At 34.7% G+C, this 15,428-nt stretch overlaps 1 protein-coding gene across 1 annotated transcript in view; it reads left to right on the top strand.

The window, feature by feature from the left end:
• Positions 1 to 15,428, top strand: part of GLIS1 (GLIS family zinc finger 1) — a 249,581-nt gene that overhangs the window by 111,107 nt on the left and 123,046 nt on the right. Inside the window, exon 4 of the mRNA XM_058175135.1 lies at positions 6,548 to 7,643. Within this exon, the coding sequence (XP_058031118.1) occupies positions 6,548 to 7,643 (1,096 nt within the window). The remainder of the gene's footprint in view (positions 1 to 6,547; positions 7,644 to 15,428) is intronic.

Here is a 15,428-nt window from a genome sequence, read left to right on the forward strand (position 1 = left end):
CTCTTCTTTTTCTTTGCTAAATCTGTCCAAGATTTCTGACTCCTTTACAGGCAAAATTAATCATCCAACACTCAAGGAACACGTTTTCCATCAAAATCTTTCTCTCCCAGTCCAAAAGTTCCTTTACCTGACATCTGATTTATCAACCAAAACTACCATGTTTTCTAGGAGGCTCCAGTTGCTTCAGCTGTCAATGGTTCTACCTTATCTTTCGTAGCACAAATGAGTTGTACACCTGTAGTAGCTTCCTTATTTATTACTGTATTCAAACCTTCCAAAATAAGTGACTGTTTGATAAGGAAGCCCAAGTTATTATGGTAGGTTTCTCAAGGGATGTCCCCATTGCAAGCTGAAAGAGACTGCAAATTAATTGGGCTTCAAGTCAACATAAATTTGTTGTTAGAGATCATAGTTATATTAAAAGAGGGGCATATCACTGATTCTTCAAGCTATGCTGCAGTTCAGTTGTATTAACTTAATTCAGTTAAGTTAATAATACAGTTTATAAGTGAATCTGGATTTCCTATTGACTTTGCTTGTCAGAAGGTCGTAAAAGGTAATCACATGACCCCGGGACACTGCAACCATCATAAGTACGAGTCAGTTGCCAAGCTTCTGAATTTTGATCACGTGACCAAGGGGATGCTGCAACAGTGTGAAAAACAGTCATAAGTCACTTTTTTCAGTGCTGTTGTAACTTTGAATGGCCACTAAATGAACTGTTGTAAGTAGAGGATTATCTGTACAATGTTCTTATGAAATCACAGTGTGGCTAGTTGACAAACCAGACTTCACAGAATGAAATTCAAGAAGTAATTGATGGCTGAATGTGACTTGTGATCTATGCTTGTAATTGATAGCCTCAGTCTAATTTCATTACTTGTGTTTAGAGTTTTAGAAAGCTTCTGGAAACATGACTGCACCCAGCATTACTAGATAATGGTGGTAATATGCTTGTGGCTTGGCAAAACATCTAATAAACACTGTCTAGTGCTGAAACAACCGCCTTTCTCTAATATGGATCCAAGGAACACATTAATATCTTTATGTTTAATTAATACTAGTTTGATATAATTTTTCTGTTTAGGCTTTCCCTTGATGATTGATTAATCAAAATCTTAAGTGTATAAAAATACTCTAGATCAGCGGTCACCAAATGGTGGTCCAGGAGAAAATTTTGGTGGTCCACAGAAAAATTATTTTCATTTTTAATATTGCACTAAATACTATTTATCGTTTTTAAAAAAATCATATTAGTGGTCCTCAGGATTTAAAATTATGAATTTGGTGGTCCCTGAGGTCCGAAAAGTTGGTGACCCCTGCTCTAGATTATCTCCTAGCAGCAATATATTATTAGGATTATATAACATAATATAATGTTAGGATTATATAACTTCAATACCAGCAGTGCTTTTCATTGATATTGTAAGCACAATTTTAGTGCTGGTTTCTTTAGGGACCAACTTGTGCACTATTTCTCTACAACTCATAGTAAATGGAGGCAAATGAATCCATCCTCTTTATATTGTACTTGTTACTTCCGTTTGGGTACAATCATTTCATCTGTCAGTTTGTCCCATTATTTCTGTCAGCCTGTCTGACACTTCCTACCCTATGAAATCCAACACTGCATATATTTTGGAAAATATTCTTATGCTGCATGCTAAGATGAAACCAAATCTGCGACAAAGTTAAGTCAGTCGAAGAAAAATGTAAGTGCACTTCAATTGTGTAAAATACCTTGAAATTTGATCTGATGATATACGGGGCTTGAAATTTGTTTTCACCAAATTGCACTTAAATGGAAAACATTAGGCCCGCACACTGCTTTCGATTCAAAGGCCCAAAGATACTGCAGAGGGCAGCTGCATGACCCTGGAAAAAGATGTAGTTGTTTTAAGGAGCTGCAGACGACTCTGGAACACTCCAAAGTATTTTTTTGCCTTGGAGTCTTAAGCACTGCATCGCTGTAGTAAATTTCTCTAGAATAGACGAAGGAGAGGAAGATGTTGACATTTTCTGTCATCTTCCACATTGCTTTATGTTAAATACAACCCTTAAGCTGTTTTCTTTAGCCTATTTGCTAGGATTTGAAATTATCTAAAAGTGAGTGAGCTATAAGGACCATATTTATAGTGATGTCATATAGGGATCAACATCTTTTCCCATCCACCATATCTATGTTTTAAACATGCTTTTTTAGTATTAAGTAGAGTAGAATACTCTATCTTAGGTAGCATTGCCAACAATTTCAGGAAACATTTTTCTTTCTTTCTTTCTTTTTTCTTTTTGCTTGAAATTTCAGAGTGTAGAATTCACTAGTGCTTGTTAGTAAAGAATACTAGCAGAGTTTTTGATTGGCTATATTTAGCTTCAAGCCAAAAGCCATTACAAATGAAAAAAATAATGGAATTGTGTTAATGCCTATTACTAGCTATTTTTGGGGAGAGGTGGATTCTTAAAAATTTAGTGTATAAGTACTTTATAAATAAATTCAAGAAAGTATCCTGTCAGAAGTTAAAAACAAACATATATGGTTGCTGCTATTGTCAGCATTCCTTAAATTTATAGCTCATTCAGAATTTAAGATTTGCAATAAAGAAGAAGAAATGAAATAATTTGAATACCTGTTAAGTATACTTCGCTGTGCTTGTTTGATCATTCCTAGAAATTTCTTCTGACCATTACAGAGAATTTCTATTACCGGTATTTATCTTTGAACTCTAGAAGAAGAACAAGGCAAAACCTAAAAGAATTATTTGATGTATATTGTAGCCAGAAAAAAATGGATGTTACCAACAAAATCATCTGTTTTTCCTAATGTGCTCAAAACCTTTTTCCTTTTCTCATTCCTTCTTAATTTAAGAATAGTATTCCACATATACAGGAGCTGTTTATTCTCTTTTTCTATAGAAGTTCATCTAATAGATTTCAGAAGTGTGCTTCTGCTTTAGTACAGGAAGTACTCAACTTGCAAATATTTGTTTAGTGACTGTTCAAAATTATAGCAGCACTGGAAAAAGTGACTTATGATCACTTTTTCACATTTATGACCATTGTTATGGTTACATGATCATAATTTGGATGTTGAAAACTATCGTGTATTTATCATGGTTGCAGTGTTCCTAGTCATGTGAACACCGGTTGTGACCTCCTAACAAGCAAAGTCAATCTAGAAGCCAGATTCACTTAACCATGTTATTAAGTTTACAATTGCAGTGATTTATTTAACAACTGTGGCAAGAAAGGTTGTAAAATGCCCCCAAACTCCCTTAACTGTCTTTCTTAGCAATGGACATTTTGGGCTCAGTTGTGGTCGTAAATCAAGGACTACCTGCATGTTGTAAAACATGATGTCCATAAGTCTTGATTAATCTAGGAAATTTATTTTCTTAAGTTAAACAATTGTTTGCTTTATTGTTGCTCTAATGAGAATCATAATAAGCCTTTTAGGAAAGGTTCACTAGTAACACTTATTTGTTTATGTCTATTGTGCTTTCATTCTTATCACTGCCTCCCCATAATCTCTCAGCAAAGTGTCTGGATTTGTATCATATAATCATAGGGTTAGGAGGGGTCTTAAGGAACTATCCAAATGAGTGTTTTTCAAACTTGGCAGCTTAAAATATATGGACTTCAACTCCCAGAATACCCTATCCAGCAAGAGTTGAAATCTCATCTTACATATCTTAATGTCATGAAATTTGAAAAACATTTATCTAAACCAGGGGTGTGAAACTGGCAGCCCATGGGCCAGATAAGTCACGCGCAGCCTCGCCTACCCCAGCTCCTTGAAGGGTAAACATTATGATACATCGATGGCAATGGGATGTGACAAGTTTGACATCCATGATCTAAACCAATCTACATTTTACTTAATGTAAAATCCACTAGAGCATCTCTGAGAGATGATCATCTAGGCTCCATTTGAAGACTCTAGGAAAGGAAAACTCACATTTGATAGCTTTTTCTATCAAATGACATTTCTTCATAGGACATCTTTCTTGATATGTAGCATGAACCTGTTTCCTTGAGTTTTGACTTATTAGTTCTGAACTTGAATCTGGTAAATAAATCACAATAAAGAGAAAGTCTACTTCCTCTTCTGTGTGACAACTCTTAAAATCTTTGAAGACCACTATCATATCTTCCTTCTATCTTATCTTCTGTAGGCTAAAGATATCCAGATTCATCATAGGACTAGATTTCTAGGTAGTTGACTATCTGGATTTGTTTCAGTTTGTCTCTTATCTTTCAGTTGTGATACCTGGATTGGATATGGCATTCCAAGTGGGATCTGACTAGGGCAGAATAGAATCACAATGACATCTCATAAACTGGACTGTCTGCTTCTGGAGTAGCATTTGCTTTTTTAGCTGCATCATACTGCTGGTTCATATTTAACTTGTGGTTGAAAAGGACACCCAGATACTTTTCACATGTAATATTTCTATGCCAGGGCCTATGATTATTCTGTACATATGCTTTTCATTTTTGTTACCCAGATGTAACGTTGCACAACTCAATGTTATTACAATTTTTTTTCAAAGTCACCATGCTTTTTAGACTATGATGTGGTAGCCAATTCTATGCCCCAAACAGCTGAAACCATTAATCTGTAAGAATGGAGGATTCATCTTCTTCCTACTGGTGGAATCATCTCCTTTTGCAGAGGCTACCTCACAGTGGTAAATTAACAACTTTAGCCAGTTGCCTGTCAGTAAAAATTTAGGGCTGTCTGATGTGTTTTCATCTAAGACTTTGGCAGTTTCTTACTTATTTGAGCAGTGTCTAGGACCAGAATGGGTAGATTTGTGCGTGAGTCTACCCAGTTTTGGCCTGTAGCATAAGCACAAATTATATATTTGTTCTTCCTGAACATATTATAAAGCAGTGTTCAGAAGGGAGGAAATGTAAGTGAGGGAATATTTATCTTTTTAAAGAAGCTGCTTCAGATGCAGAAACTACTGTCTCCTTATCTTGGAATAAGCTTCATTGAGCTCATATCTGAAAGGTTATTATGAAACTAGTAGCTTATCCTAATATTCTCCTGAAAAAAAGGACTTTTATTAATGCTTTTTTATTGGCTGGGAAAAAAAGAGATTGGAAGGACCTGTTGCTGTGTTACTTATTATGGCTGTGTAAATCCCTTGAAAGAGGTGTTTCAGAACATTTTAAAAATTTAATTATTAATGTGGTATATCTTTTTTCCATTGAAAAATGTTCCTAGCTATCTCTAGAAGCCTATGCTATTTTGCTCTGCTGTAAAAATGATATGAAAAGTAGATATTTATCCACAGAGCCAGGAGCAGCAATCAAGCCTCAAAAACATGTAGATGTGTTAACCTATTCCTAAGAGGTGACCTATTCACACACCTGTGGATTCTAAAAATTCTCTTGAAGGATTTGCATAGCCCTATTATTTGCAGTTTAAGTTTCACAGACTGAAACTGAGTATCACAGAAGTGTATGGAATTAAACTAATGGGAAGTATGAAAAAGGAGGATTGGTAGAATAATGAAGTGAAAGAGACTGTGGATGAGAAAAATGCGTATAAGGGAATAATTGCTGCATATTACTGTGTAATATGCATAGAGAAATAGCATAGAGAAAAAAATGCAGAGAATGTAGTCATGGAGATCAAGGGATGATTAAACTTTATTTAAAATAGTTCAAATGCAGAACAATATCAATAGATATAAAATTGTTTTGGAAGTTGGTAAATAAATTTAAAGGAAAAGCAATGACATGGTTTGAAATGAATGTGAACCAAGGGAATTCTAAAATTAATATTTTAGAGCTCTATATCAAGAATAAATGGAACATTATACAGGGATTAGAGTGTTAAATTAAAAGGAGATGTTCATGTAAGTTGCTGTAATATTAAAATATGAAGATATTTTTAAAAGAAACTGTAGTGAATTATAAATATTCTAAATCTTTTTAAGATGATGTTTTGCATTTGTGGGATTTATTAGAGTGATCATATTGGAAACTGTCCCAAACAGAGAAAGAGAGAGATAGAAAGGAGAGGAGGGGGAGGGAGACAGAAATACAGAACTTATTAATGGATATATCTTCAAATCAAAACTTGTAGTTAAGAATTCTGCCACCTACTTCAGAATTGTATTTGTACTGCAGGCAAGCTAGCTTATTAAATAAATTATCTTAATGCTAGTATTTCATGAAATTGGCTACAAGTCACTGATATGGGAAAATAAAGAAATGCTTTTTTATAATAGTAAATAGAGACAATTTCAGAAGGTCTCAACAAACACGAAGTTTTTAACATATTACAAATATTAATTGATGAGATACAGTACTTTTAATCTGTTCCATATCCAACCTGCTTCTTCATAATTGTTTTGTCTTCTTGCCCCCATTTCAGTTTGAATCAAAAATGTTCAAATGTAGATAGTGCAATAGAGAGATAGCATACTCAAGAATTCAGACCAACCCTTTCTTAGAAGTTTAATTGATGTTGCACCTTGTATGGAAATGCTAAATTCTCAACATGCTAGTGATAATCCATGAAACTGTGTTGCAGGCCTCTCCAATTCCAAGACTCGGCAGATTCTACCACTCCGTGCATGAATGGAAGTCACACTACTCAGCATATAAAACAGGAGTGCTTGGGTGATTATAAGGGCCTATCTGAGGTTTCTGCACACAGAGGGATTACTGACGGAATGGAACTGAAAAGCTCAGGCGGCCTTCATCTTGAAGTTGACCACAATAGCCTTACCAATTCACTTTCATCGCAATTGTTTAATAATGAACATAGCCCCTCCCTGGGCTCCTTGTCACTCAACAGCCCTCACCATTCAAGTCGACAACAGGCAAGCAACCTGAAGAAGAGATGTATCTCTGTGCTGCCATCTTCTGCTGATGGGATTGATATTACAACTATCATCCGCACATCCCAGACCTCGCTGGTTACCTGTGTGAATGGACTGTGGACTAATTCAGCTGGCGTTTCCTCTTCTCCTAGAGAGATCACCCTTCATAGTGCTCAGAAACCCTCTCGCCCCCAGTCCTGCTCGCAATCTGGGAACCACTGCCATATTCCTTCCCCTTCAGTATGCCTTGTCCCTGTTTCCACTGAAACTATCCGAGGGGACTGTGACCATTCCCCAATGCAGCACACAGGAGAGAATGCAAGCTTCTGCCTTATAATGAATACTGCTTCTGCTCCTCAGCCAGATATTTTACACAGCAAACAGAAGTTGAATTTCTTAAAACAAGAACCACTTGATGAATATACTTCTGCCTCCAGTCTTTTTCAGCATCACCAAGAGCTGCCACCACCTTATCATTTACACGAGCAGCAAAACCACATTCAAGGGGCACTAGCGCATTTACAGGCCTCTATGTCTCCAAAGTCTCTTCAGATGAGTGAAGGTGATGAACAGGAGGCCAGCGGTGGTAAGCAGATCTGTCGATGGATTGATTGTAGTGCTGTCTATGATCAGCAAGATGAATTGGTTCGGCACATAGAAAAGACTCATATTGATCAAAGGAAAGGAGAGGACTTCACTTGCTTCTGGACAGGCTGTGTTCGCCGGTATAAACCTTTCAATGCCCGTTACAAGTTGCTAATCCATATGAGAGTTCATTCGGGAGAAAAACCAAACAAGTGCATGGTAAGTCTGGAATGTATTTATTTGACTGGAAATACTTTGGGATTGCTTCCTCCCTCCCTTTTCTGCCTTCTAATATAGTCTTTCAATAGGAATTACAGGGTTTTATGTAACCTGTATAGTGATATTATGAAGCAGTATCTTATCTATTAAAAACCAGCTGCTCTTTTATTACACAATATTCTGTTATCAGAATTATGCTATTACACTACAGTAATGCTTCATTTTGTTTTTTTGAGAGGAAATAATATAAATATTGTTTATAAATATTGGCATGTTGTATTTTGTTGCCCACTGCAACAAATTTAGCTTTTAAATATAAATGGTTATATTTGAAAAGGCCACTGAAAAATTAACAGGACATTCAAAGCCATTGGAAGAGTTAAACATAGCGGAGAGTCAATTGCCTTGGGTGATATTTTAAATCAAGAAACATGGAGCACATTTTAATGCTTTTTTACCCAGTTTGCTTTTGAACAGTATCCCAACTGAGCAGAAGCTTTTGAAATGATAGATGGCAGAAAGAAAGACAATCCTAGTAATTATTATTAATGACTAAAATTGAGCATCTAATATAACTTTCAGGATGGCTTTCATTTAATATATATAAAAAACAGTTTTCAGAAGAGAGCTATTATAGCTGTTTTTCTCTGATCAGGCAGATCTAAGCTACACCATAATGCCAACATGTTGAGAGAAGCATTGTCTCTGGTTGAATTATTAGTTATGTGGCAAATTAAAATAAAAACTAATGATTTGCAGTTCAGTGACAATAATGCAAAACTCTTAATAAAGTAGGTAACCACAAAGCAAGATTGGACCAAGTTTCTAAACTCATTGTGAAATATAGAACATTTGTTTGCTACCCAGATTGTATCGTTTACAAAGGAATAACTGCACTAAATGTCATCAAGAAGGATCACTTTGAAGAATTGGTGTTTATTCATAGGATTGTGGTTGAGTGTGTTTTGGAAAAACAAATACCCCTTAAGTACAATACTGGTCAGATTTTGGAGTGAGAGTTATTCTTTTCAAACTAAGATGTACTTTATATTGAAGGGGTATATGGTAGTGTTGTTAGACTTATTTTTCCCAAATGCTGTTCCTAAGAAGAAAAGTTTTGTGGTTAGAAATAATGTTGAGATATTCTTAACTGTGATGAGAATACATTCCTGACAGCCTTATTTTCTCATATTTCTGTTTCATTATGCAGATAATCATATTAGAAAGTGAAATAATTAAAAAATTAAAGTACCATATGTGGTTTCTTCTACTGATGGAATAATTCATAATGCCTCATTACACACGTACTTTGTTTTTATACACTGTATGCTCTTTGTATATTAGTATTTATCTATTTTTTCTACTCTAAATATTCCTATATAATTTATTACCTAATATAATGCCCAATATACTGAATGCTATATTTTCAAAAGATTAAAACAACAGGGATTTTGCTTATTTCTTATCCATCCCATTCTAAACTGTTTTATGTGTATAACATCCTTTAAATCTTTCCATTGACCTCATACTGGTAAATTATGTGGCTTATATACTCATGACAAGAATCCAAGCATAATAAAGTAGTACACATAATTTTCCACTGCAGTAGATGTTGTTATTGCATTTAGAAAAACATTAAGATTGCAAGAATTGTCACTAACACTAAGTAACACAAATAGTTTGTGTAGAGACGGGAAGAATCAGACATATATTAAAATCTCCAGTTTCATTGTGTCTGAATAAGATAATTGTGCTGTATTCCTAAATTAGAAGTCTGAAACTATGGAAATACTTGGATTATTCAACTCTCTCTCTCTCTCTGTGTAGCCACATTGGAGGTTGTTTTTAAAAGGTATATGAAAACAGTCCTCTCTCTTTTACAAGTATAGCTTAAAAACAAAGTTTCAGGCAAAACTTTGGTAAAAGGTGGAACACAACTATCGAATTATTCAATAACAGAAAACATGCTGTATACTTTTTTCCTCTGATGTATGTTTGGCACTTATTATGTGGCAGTTTTTAATGTTACCTTTCTATTTAGTTATGTCACACAAATCTTTACGTCATTATGTTAACCTCATATAATGGGTAATACTGGAAGAATTTATAATTGTAAATTGGACTGTAGATGCTTATAAATATTGTATTAGCCTATGGGTCTAGATACTAGGCTACTTCAAGTATACTCTTCAGTATAAACAAACAATTGTCAGTACTGTAGTCAATTCAGTATATTTGAACGGGTATTTTGTCCGATCAGAATTGAGTTTTTATATAGTAGTACAAAATAAATGCATCTGTTTTTTAAATGACTGTAGAAGAATTACGGATAAAACTATTATAATACATTTAGTTTTAAAAAGGAAAGGAGAAGTTAAATATTCAAAATAATTAAAGTTTTTTTACAGTCCAGCCCCAAAGTAAACCACAATTGTAGATGAGCAAAATGGAATTTCTTTAAATATTAGCTTAATTTTAAAAAAATACTTTAAAATCTTAATTCTTAAACTAAGAAAGCAGTGGGTAAAGTGCTTCAAAAATTAGTGTTGGTTAGGAGTTTATTTGCAGGGTGAAGTGTAATTGCAGTTTACTCAGGTTTTTGTGCACCTCAAATTTAAAGAATAATCATTTTGCAAATGTCAATTTTCATTTAAAAATAAGACTTTTATTGTTTTTTAGAAAGTCTAAATTAAATACTTTCATGATTTAATTGCTCCCTTTCCTAATTGTTTCCAGTGTCTTTTGAAACAACTTTATTGCTTTATTTGAAACTGGTTATTTTTCCGGTCTGATCAACATCATTTGTTGGTTAAATATGTGTTGAACAGATTGAAGGGAAGCTGGCAACAAGTAGCTTGCTGTCTGCATATGTAAAAGCTCCCTTCTATGTAAAATTATTAATTTCTTATGACAGTCTTTGCTACTATGTACTGTAATAGACAAAAGAATTTTGGAATTCAGGCTACTTGAGAACAGGAAATTCATGAGACATTTTGATTGAAAAGTAAATTGTCCACTAAAATGGCACTTAATCCTTTTATTATCTTCCAACAGCAGTTTCCACAATGTATTTTCATGAGGTAAGCTTCCCTTTCAGTCCAACTGTAATACTCATCATTACAGCTGGTTTAAATTTAGCCAGTATGTTCCCTTCTCAGCAACAGAGAATGGGAAAAGTGTCATAAAGGCGTTATTGATATTTTTGGGTTCCCTGGATTTGTTGCCAAAATTTATATTTTTAAATTTTCAGTTAAAATGTATAATTGATGTATTATTTTTTCAACATTGTGTCCTTTCATTTATGTGGGGTTATGTTATGTTATGCTTTGCTTTTGTTCATTCTGTCTTTATTCTTTGAGCTGTGTAAGTAGTCTGAAGGAAACTACCTAATCTCTTTGCAATATCCTGTTATGCTTCATATATAGCTTGTGTTATTTTAGTTTTATTAAATTTGGTGCTCATCTGCATTATAATCAGAAAGATAGCTAACAAAAATAATGATGCAATGCCTTTAAAACCTGAACTTTTGAAAGATTAATTTGATGCTTTTTTATATTTGATGTCCCAGACTATAGGAATTTTGATTGTCTGAGAACAAAAATTAGACTGCTTAAAGGTTTTCAAGTTTAAAAAAAACACCCTGTACTTTTTGTCCTACCATTGTTTTGCATAATAATGTTTAATGAACCTGATACTGTACAAACGTGGTTAAGTTCTTGCTTGTGATGTAATTAAGTCATTTCACTTTAAAAAAAACTATGTTTGCATATGTGAGTGTACTGGACTTTATTCTCCAGTCATCATATTACTATTTAAGTAACAATTTATAATACTATTAAATTCAATTTTTACATCAAATAGACGAATACTATGATGCAAAAAGAAACTTTTTGGATAGGAAATAACATGTTTAGTTACTTCTCATATCCACATGAAAACATTTGTAGGAATAGACAAGTGCCCAATTTCTGATGCATAGATACCTCAGTTTCTGTCACCTATACAGGTAACTCTTTTATTGATTGCCTCATGTAACAACCATTTGCAGTTACAACCATGAAGAAATAGTAATTTTATGATCAATCCTTGCATTTTCTGTATTATTAACTTTTTCGTATCTCTAATGCAAAGAAAAGCTGACGTAAGATCGTAAGCACAGTTGCAATTTCACTTAATGTCTGCTTTGCTTATTGACCAAGTTTTCAGTTCCAATTGTGGTCACTAAGCTAGGACTACCTGTAAAACCAAACATCTGCTAAATGACTTCATCAGAATTTTTTTCCAGTTATAATCTACCTTTATGGAATCTCCCCTTTTGCCCCAGAGAGTGAGTTAACAAGCCCAGCAAAGCATTAAATGATCCAGTAACTGGATTCAGTGGGGTTGATGGCCCTTTGCAGATTTTTGTTTTTTGAATTGGGATTTATACAGGTGGTCCTCAAGTTATGATTGGTCATCTAGTGACTATTCAAATTTTCCAACAGACTCCCAACAGCTATTTATGACTCAGTTCCAACAGCTGCGCGCATGCACACACGTCATACACACACACACACACACACACACACACACACACACACACGGTCACATGATTGCGTATCAGGTTTTCTGCAATCATCACACCTTATGACCAGCTGCAGAATTCTGTAGTCATGTGATTACAGTGATTTATGACATTTTTGCCAGTTTCCAGCCTTTTTTGGCTTGTTTCCAGCAAAATATAGCCCATAGGAAGACGTTGATTTTCTTAACAACCATGTCACTTGTTTAATGACCATCACAAAAAAAGGTCATAAAAATCATGTAAGTTATGTAGGTGCCTTGATTTATAACCATCATGACTTACAATGGAAATTTGGAGCTCTATTATGGTCATAAGTGGAGGACTATCTGTGATCATCTATTAGTTAAAGTAGGGAATGTGGAGACGAGTGATCTTTGCTGGAAGAAAGAGGAAATAAAGATATTTGAATAAGTTGTTTTTATATACAGGTAGTCCATGATTCATTTAGTGATTGTTTCAAGTTACAGCAATAGCAGTTAGACTTATATACTGCTTCACAGTGCTTTACAGCATTCTATAAGCAGTTTACAGAGTCAGCATAGTGGCCCCAACAATCTGGGTCCTCATTTTGCCGACTTTGGAAGGATGGAAGGCTAAGTCAACCTTGAGCCTAGTGAGATTCGAACTGCCAAATGCTGGAAAAGTTGACTTACAAGTGGCCCTCGCAACTGTTGTAGCATCCCACAGCCACATGATCAAAATTTGGCCCTTTAGCAATTAGCATGTATTTACAAAGGTGGCAGTGTCTGGAGATCATGGGTTTGAAACCTTCCCAGCTGGCTTCCAACAAGCAAAGAAATGTTGGTCCCGATTATGGTCATAAATCAAGTACTACCTATACCTGTGAACTGTCCTTTCATGCTTTCCTTCTGGTCAGAAAGTATGTACAGAAGAACTGCTCTTAACCCTTACTGATATATTCATTGGGATGAGTTTCGTAAAATCTTAAGAAACATTTAAGGGGATTACTGCAGTTCTCACTGCAATTTTTTGGTAGGTGTTAAAGATCTGAAGTATTGTTGTTTTCTGAAGACCAAAGAGAATCTGCTGCTAAGTGACATGGTGGGAAGAATTACAAAAAATAAGTAAATGGGGGTATTTTTTTGAGACAGCAGGACATGGAGCAAACATTCTAGGACTAATTCCAAATATGAGGAGAGCTCTTTTTTGTCAGAAACATGGCAGGAAAGAAAAGTAGAAGTTGGTTTTCCTGTGCACGGCGGTCCTGGCAATACTCCTTCTTCATGCTATGAATGGGTTTTTTTTTCAAGAGCCATAGATGTTAACGATGTTTATCATCTTGTCTAGCTTTGCCCTGTAGGACAAAGACCATATTCAAACATTATAGCAAGTGGCATCTTCCACCTACAGGAATTGGTTTGTTTAATAATTATTTTACTATCTGTATGCAATGTCCATCTGACAACAACCAAACCAATGTTGTTTTAGATATCTCTCTCTCTTTAACAAGGGTAGAAATTGTGGGTCAAGCAGCATATGCCTGACAAAAAGCCAGTGACCCTTATTGGAGGAGCATGTGTAAGAATAGCCAGTTGATCTATTGGGGGCATTCTCAAGTAATCAGTTAGTGTCTCTACTGTATATCATTCCAGGATCCCAGACGAAATAAATATATCATTATCTGCTTGCAAATGCACATTCCCAATCTAACCAAGCGTCTCTGATAGTGCCACAAGCATAGCATTCCAAATATACTTATGCATAAATATATTAAACAACTAAGGAGATATTACATAAGCTGGTCATCCACTCTATTCAGAGTTGAACCATTAACAAAACAGTCTATTTATTGTCATTCTCTGTAAATCAACAAATGTGAAAAATTTTCTTTCTCTCATCTATGCATTTTTCAATGAAATGTTGAAGAACAATCTGCTTTGTAGACCACTCTAAAACCATACTACAGTTGCCAGATGTGACTTTCTCTTATTCATAATTTTGCTCCGCACCTTCCCAGGGACACTCAACAAAATTTCCTTTATAGTTCTTGTATTTTCTATTGTTCTTTGCATAAAGTATAATACTGACATTCTGTAATCACACACAATGCAGTCTTCTCATGGATAGATCCAGAAAATTCTAATACCTCAAATTTTGGGTCTCTTGGCCATAATGAATAATAAATAAAATGCTAGGTGATGGTAGGAAGAGGGAAGACTATAATTCAGGATCTCAGTTTTGAGTTTCTCTTTAGAAAAGCTCAGTAGAAAATAGTTTTCTAATGGTATATTACTTCTACAAAGTGTATTACATTTTGTGAAAGAAATAAAATGCTGAAGCGGATATTTTCCCCCTATATATTATAATTGATCAATGTTGAATTGTTTTGGGTTCTTACAGTAGAAATAATTCATGAAGTAACTGAGATTAAAATGTGAAGCAAATAGAGTGGTTTGATAATAGTTGGGTGAGATACAGTATTAATAGCACTGTCTCTCTGAGGGATATAGGTGGCCAAAAATGTGATAGATGAAGGGAGACAAACACACACATACACAATTTTGATCAATGAAGAATTATAAAGCAGAATTTTGGAAATAGTAGACTAAAGAAGCTGACTATACAAATGAATTTTATTGTCATGGTGATATAAAGTGATCATGAATTTCTATTGGATTTTGAGTTATAAGCAGGCTTATTTGGAAGGAATTTGTCTTTGTGAATTAAAAAAAAAAGGGAAAATCAATGTGATCCTTTATCATTCATATTTTTGATGCTACTTGCAGAAAAGAGTTGTGCTGCATGTTTTGAATTAGATCTATTCAGCAAACAGTGTGAATTCTTCATTTTTTATGTTATTTTTGGTAGGTATGGAGATAACTTGTTTACAAAGAGGCTCCTGTACTCAGATAGCATGCAACTTGTTTTTCTGTATAACTTGTCTCAGCCTTTATTTTGAAACTGCACCCAAAGCAGTTAAAAATGGGAAATGGAAAAGGCATGTTTTCATAATCCAGCTCAGTAAAGTTTGCACAACTTGCTCTTTGTTTCATCATCCCAACAATAAATCTTTCATTTATGTCAACTAAGACTGCCTACCAGGTCTGCAAATGATTACATCTATGAATTGTGTTGGTAGTCTTTCACTGTATAGGTAAACGTTAAAATGGGGAGTTGAGCTCTTTTATGATCTGGCAAGAAATCTCTTAAACACCCCTCCCCCCAAAGTCTTAGTATTTCAAGTTCCTTTAAGTGTTTCC

Source organism: Ahaetulla prasina, chromosome 3 (assembly GCF_028640845.1).
Source record: "Ahaetulla prasina isolate Xishuangbanna chromosome 3, ASM2864084v1, whole genome shotgun sequence".
NCBI classification, from domain to species: Eukaryota; Metazoa; Chordata; class Lepidosauria; order Squamata; family Colubridae; genus Ahaetulla; species Ahaetulla prasina.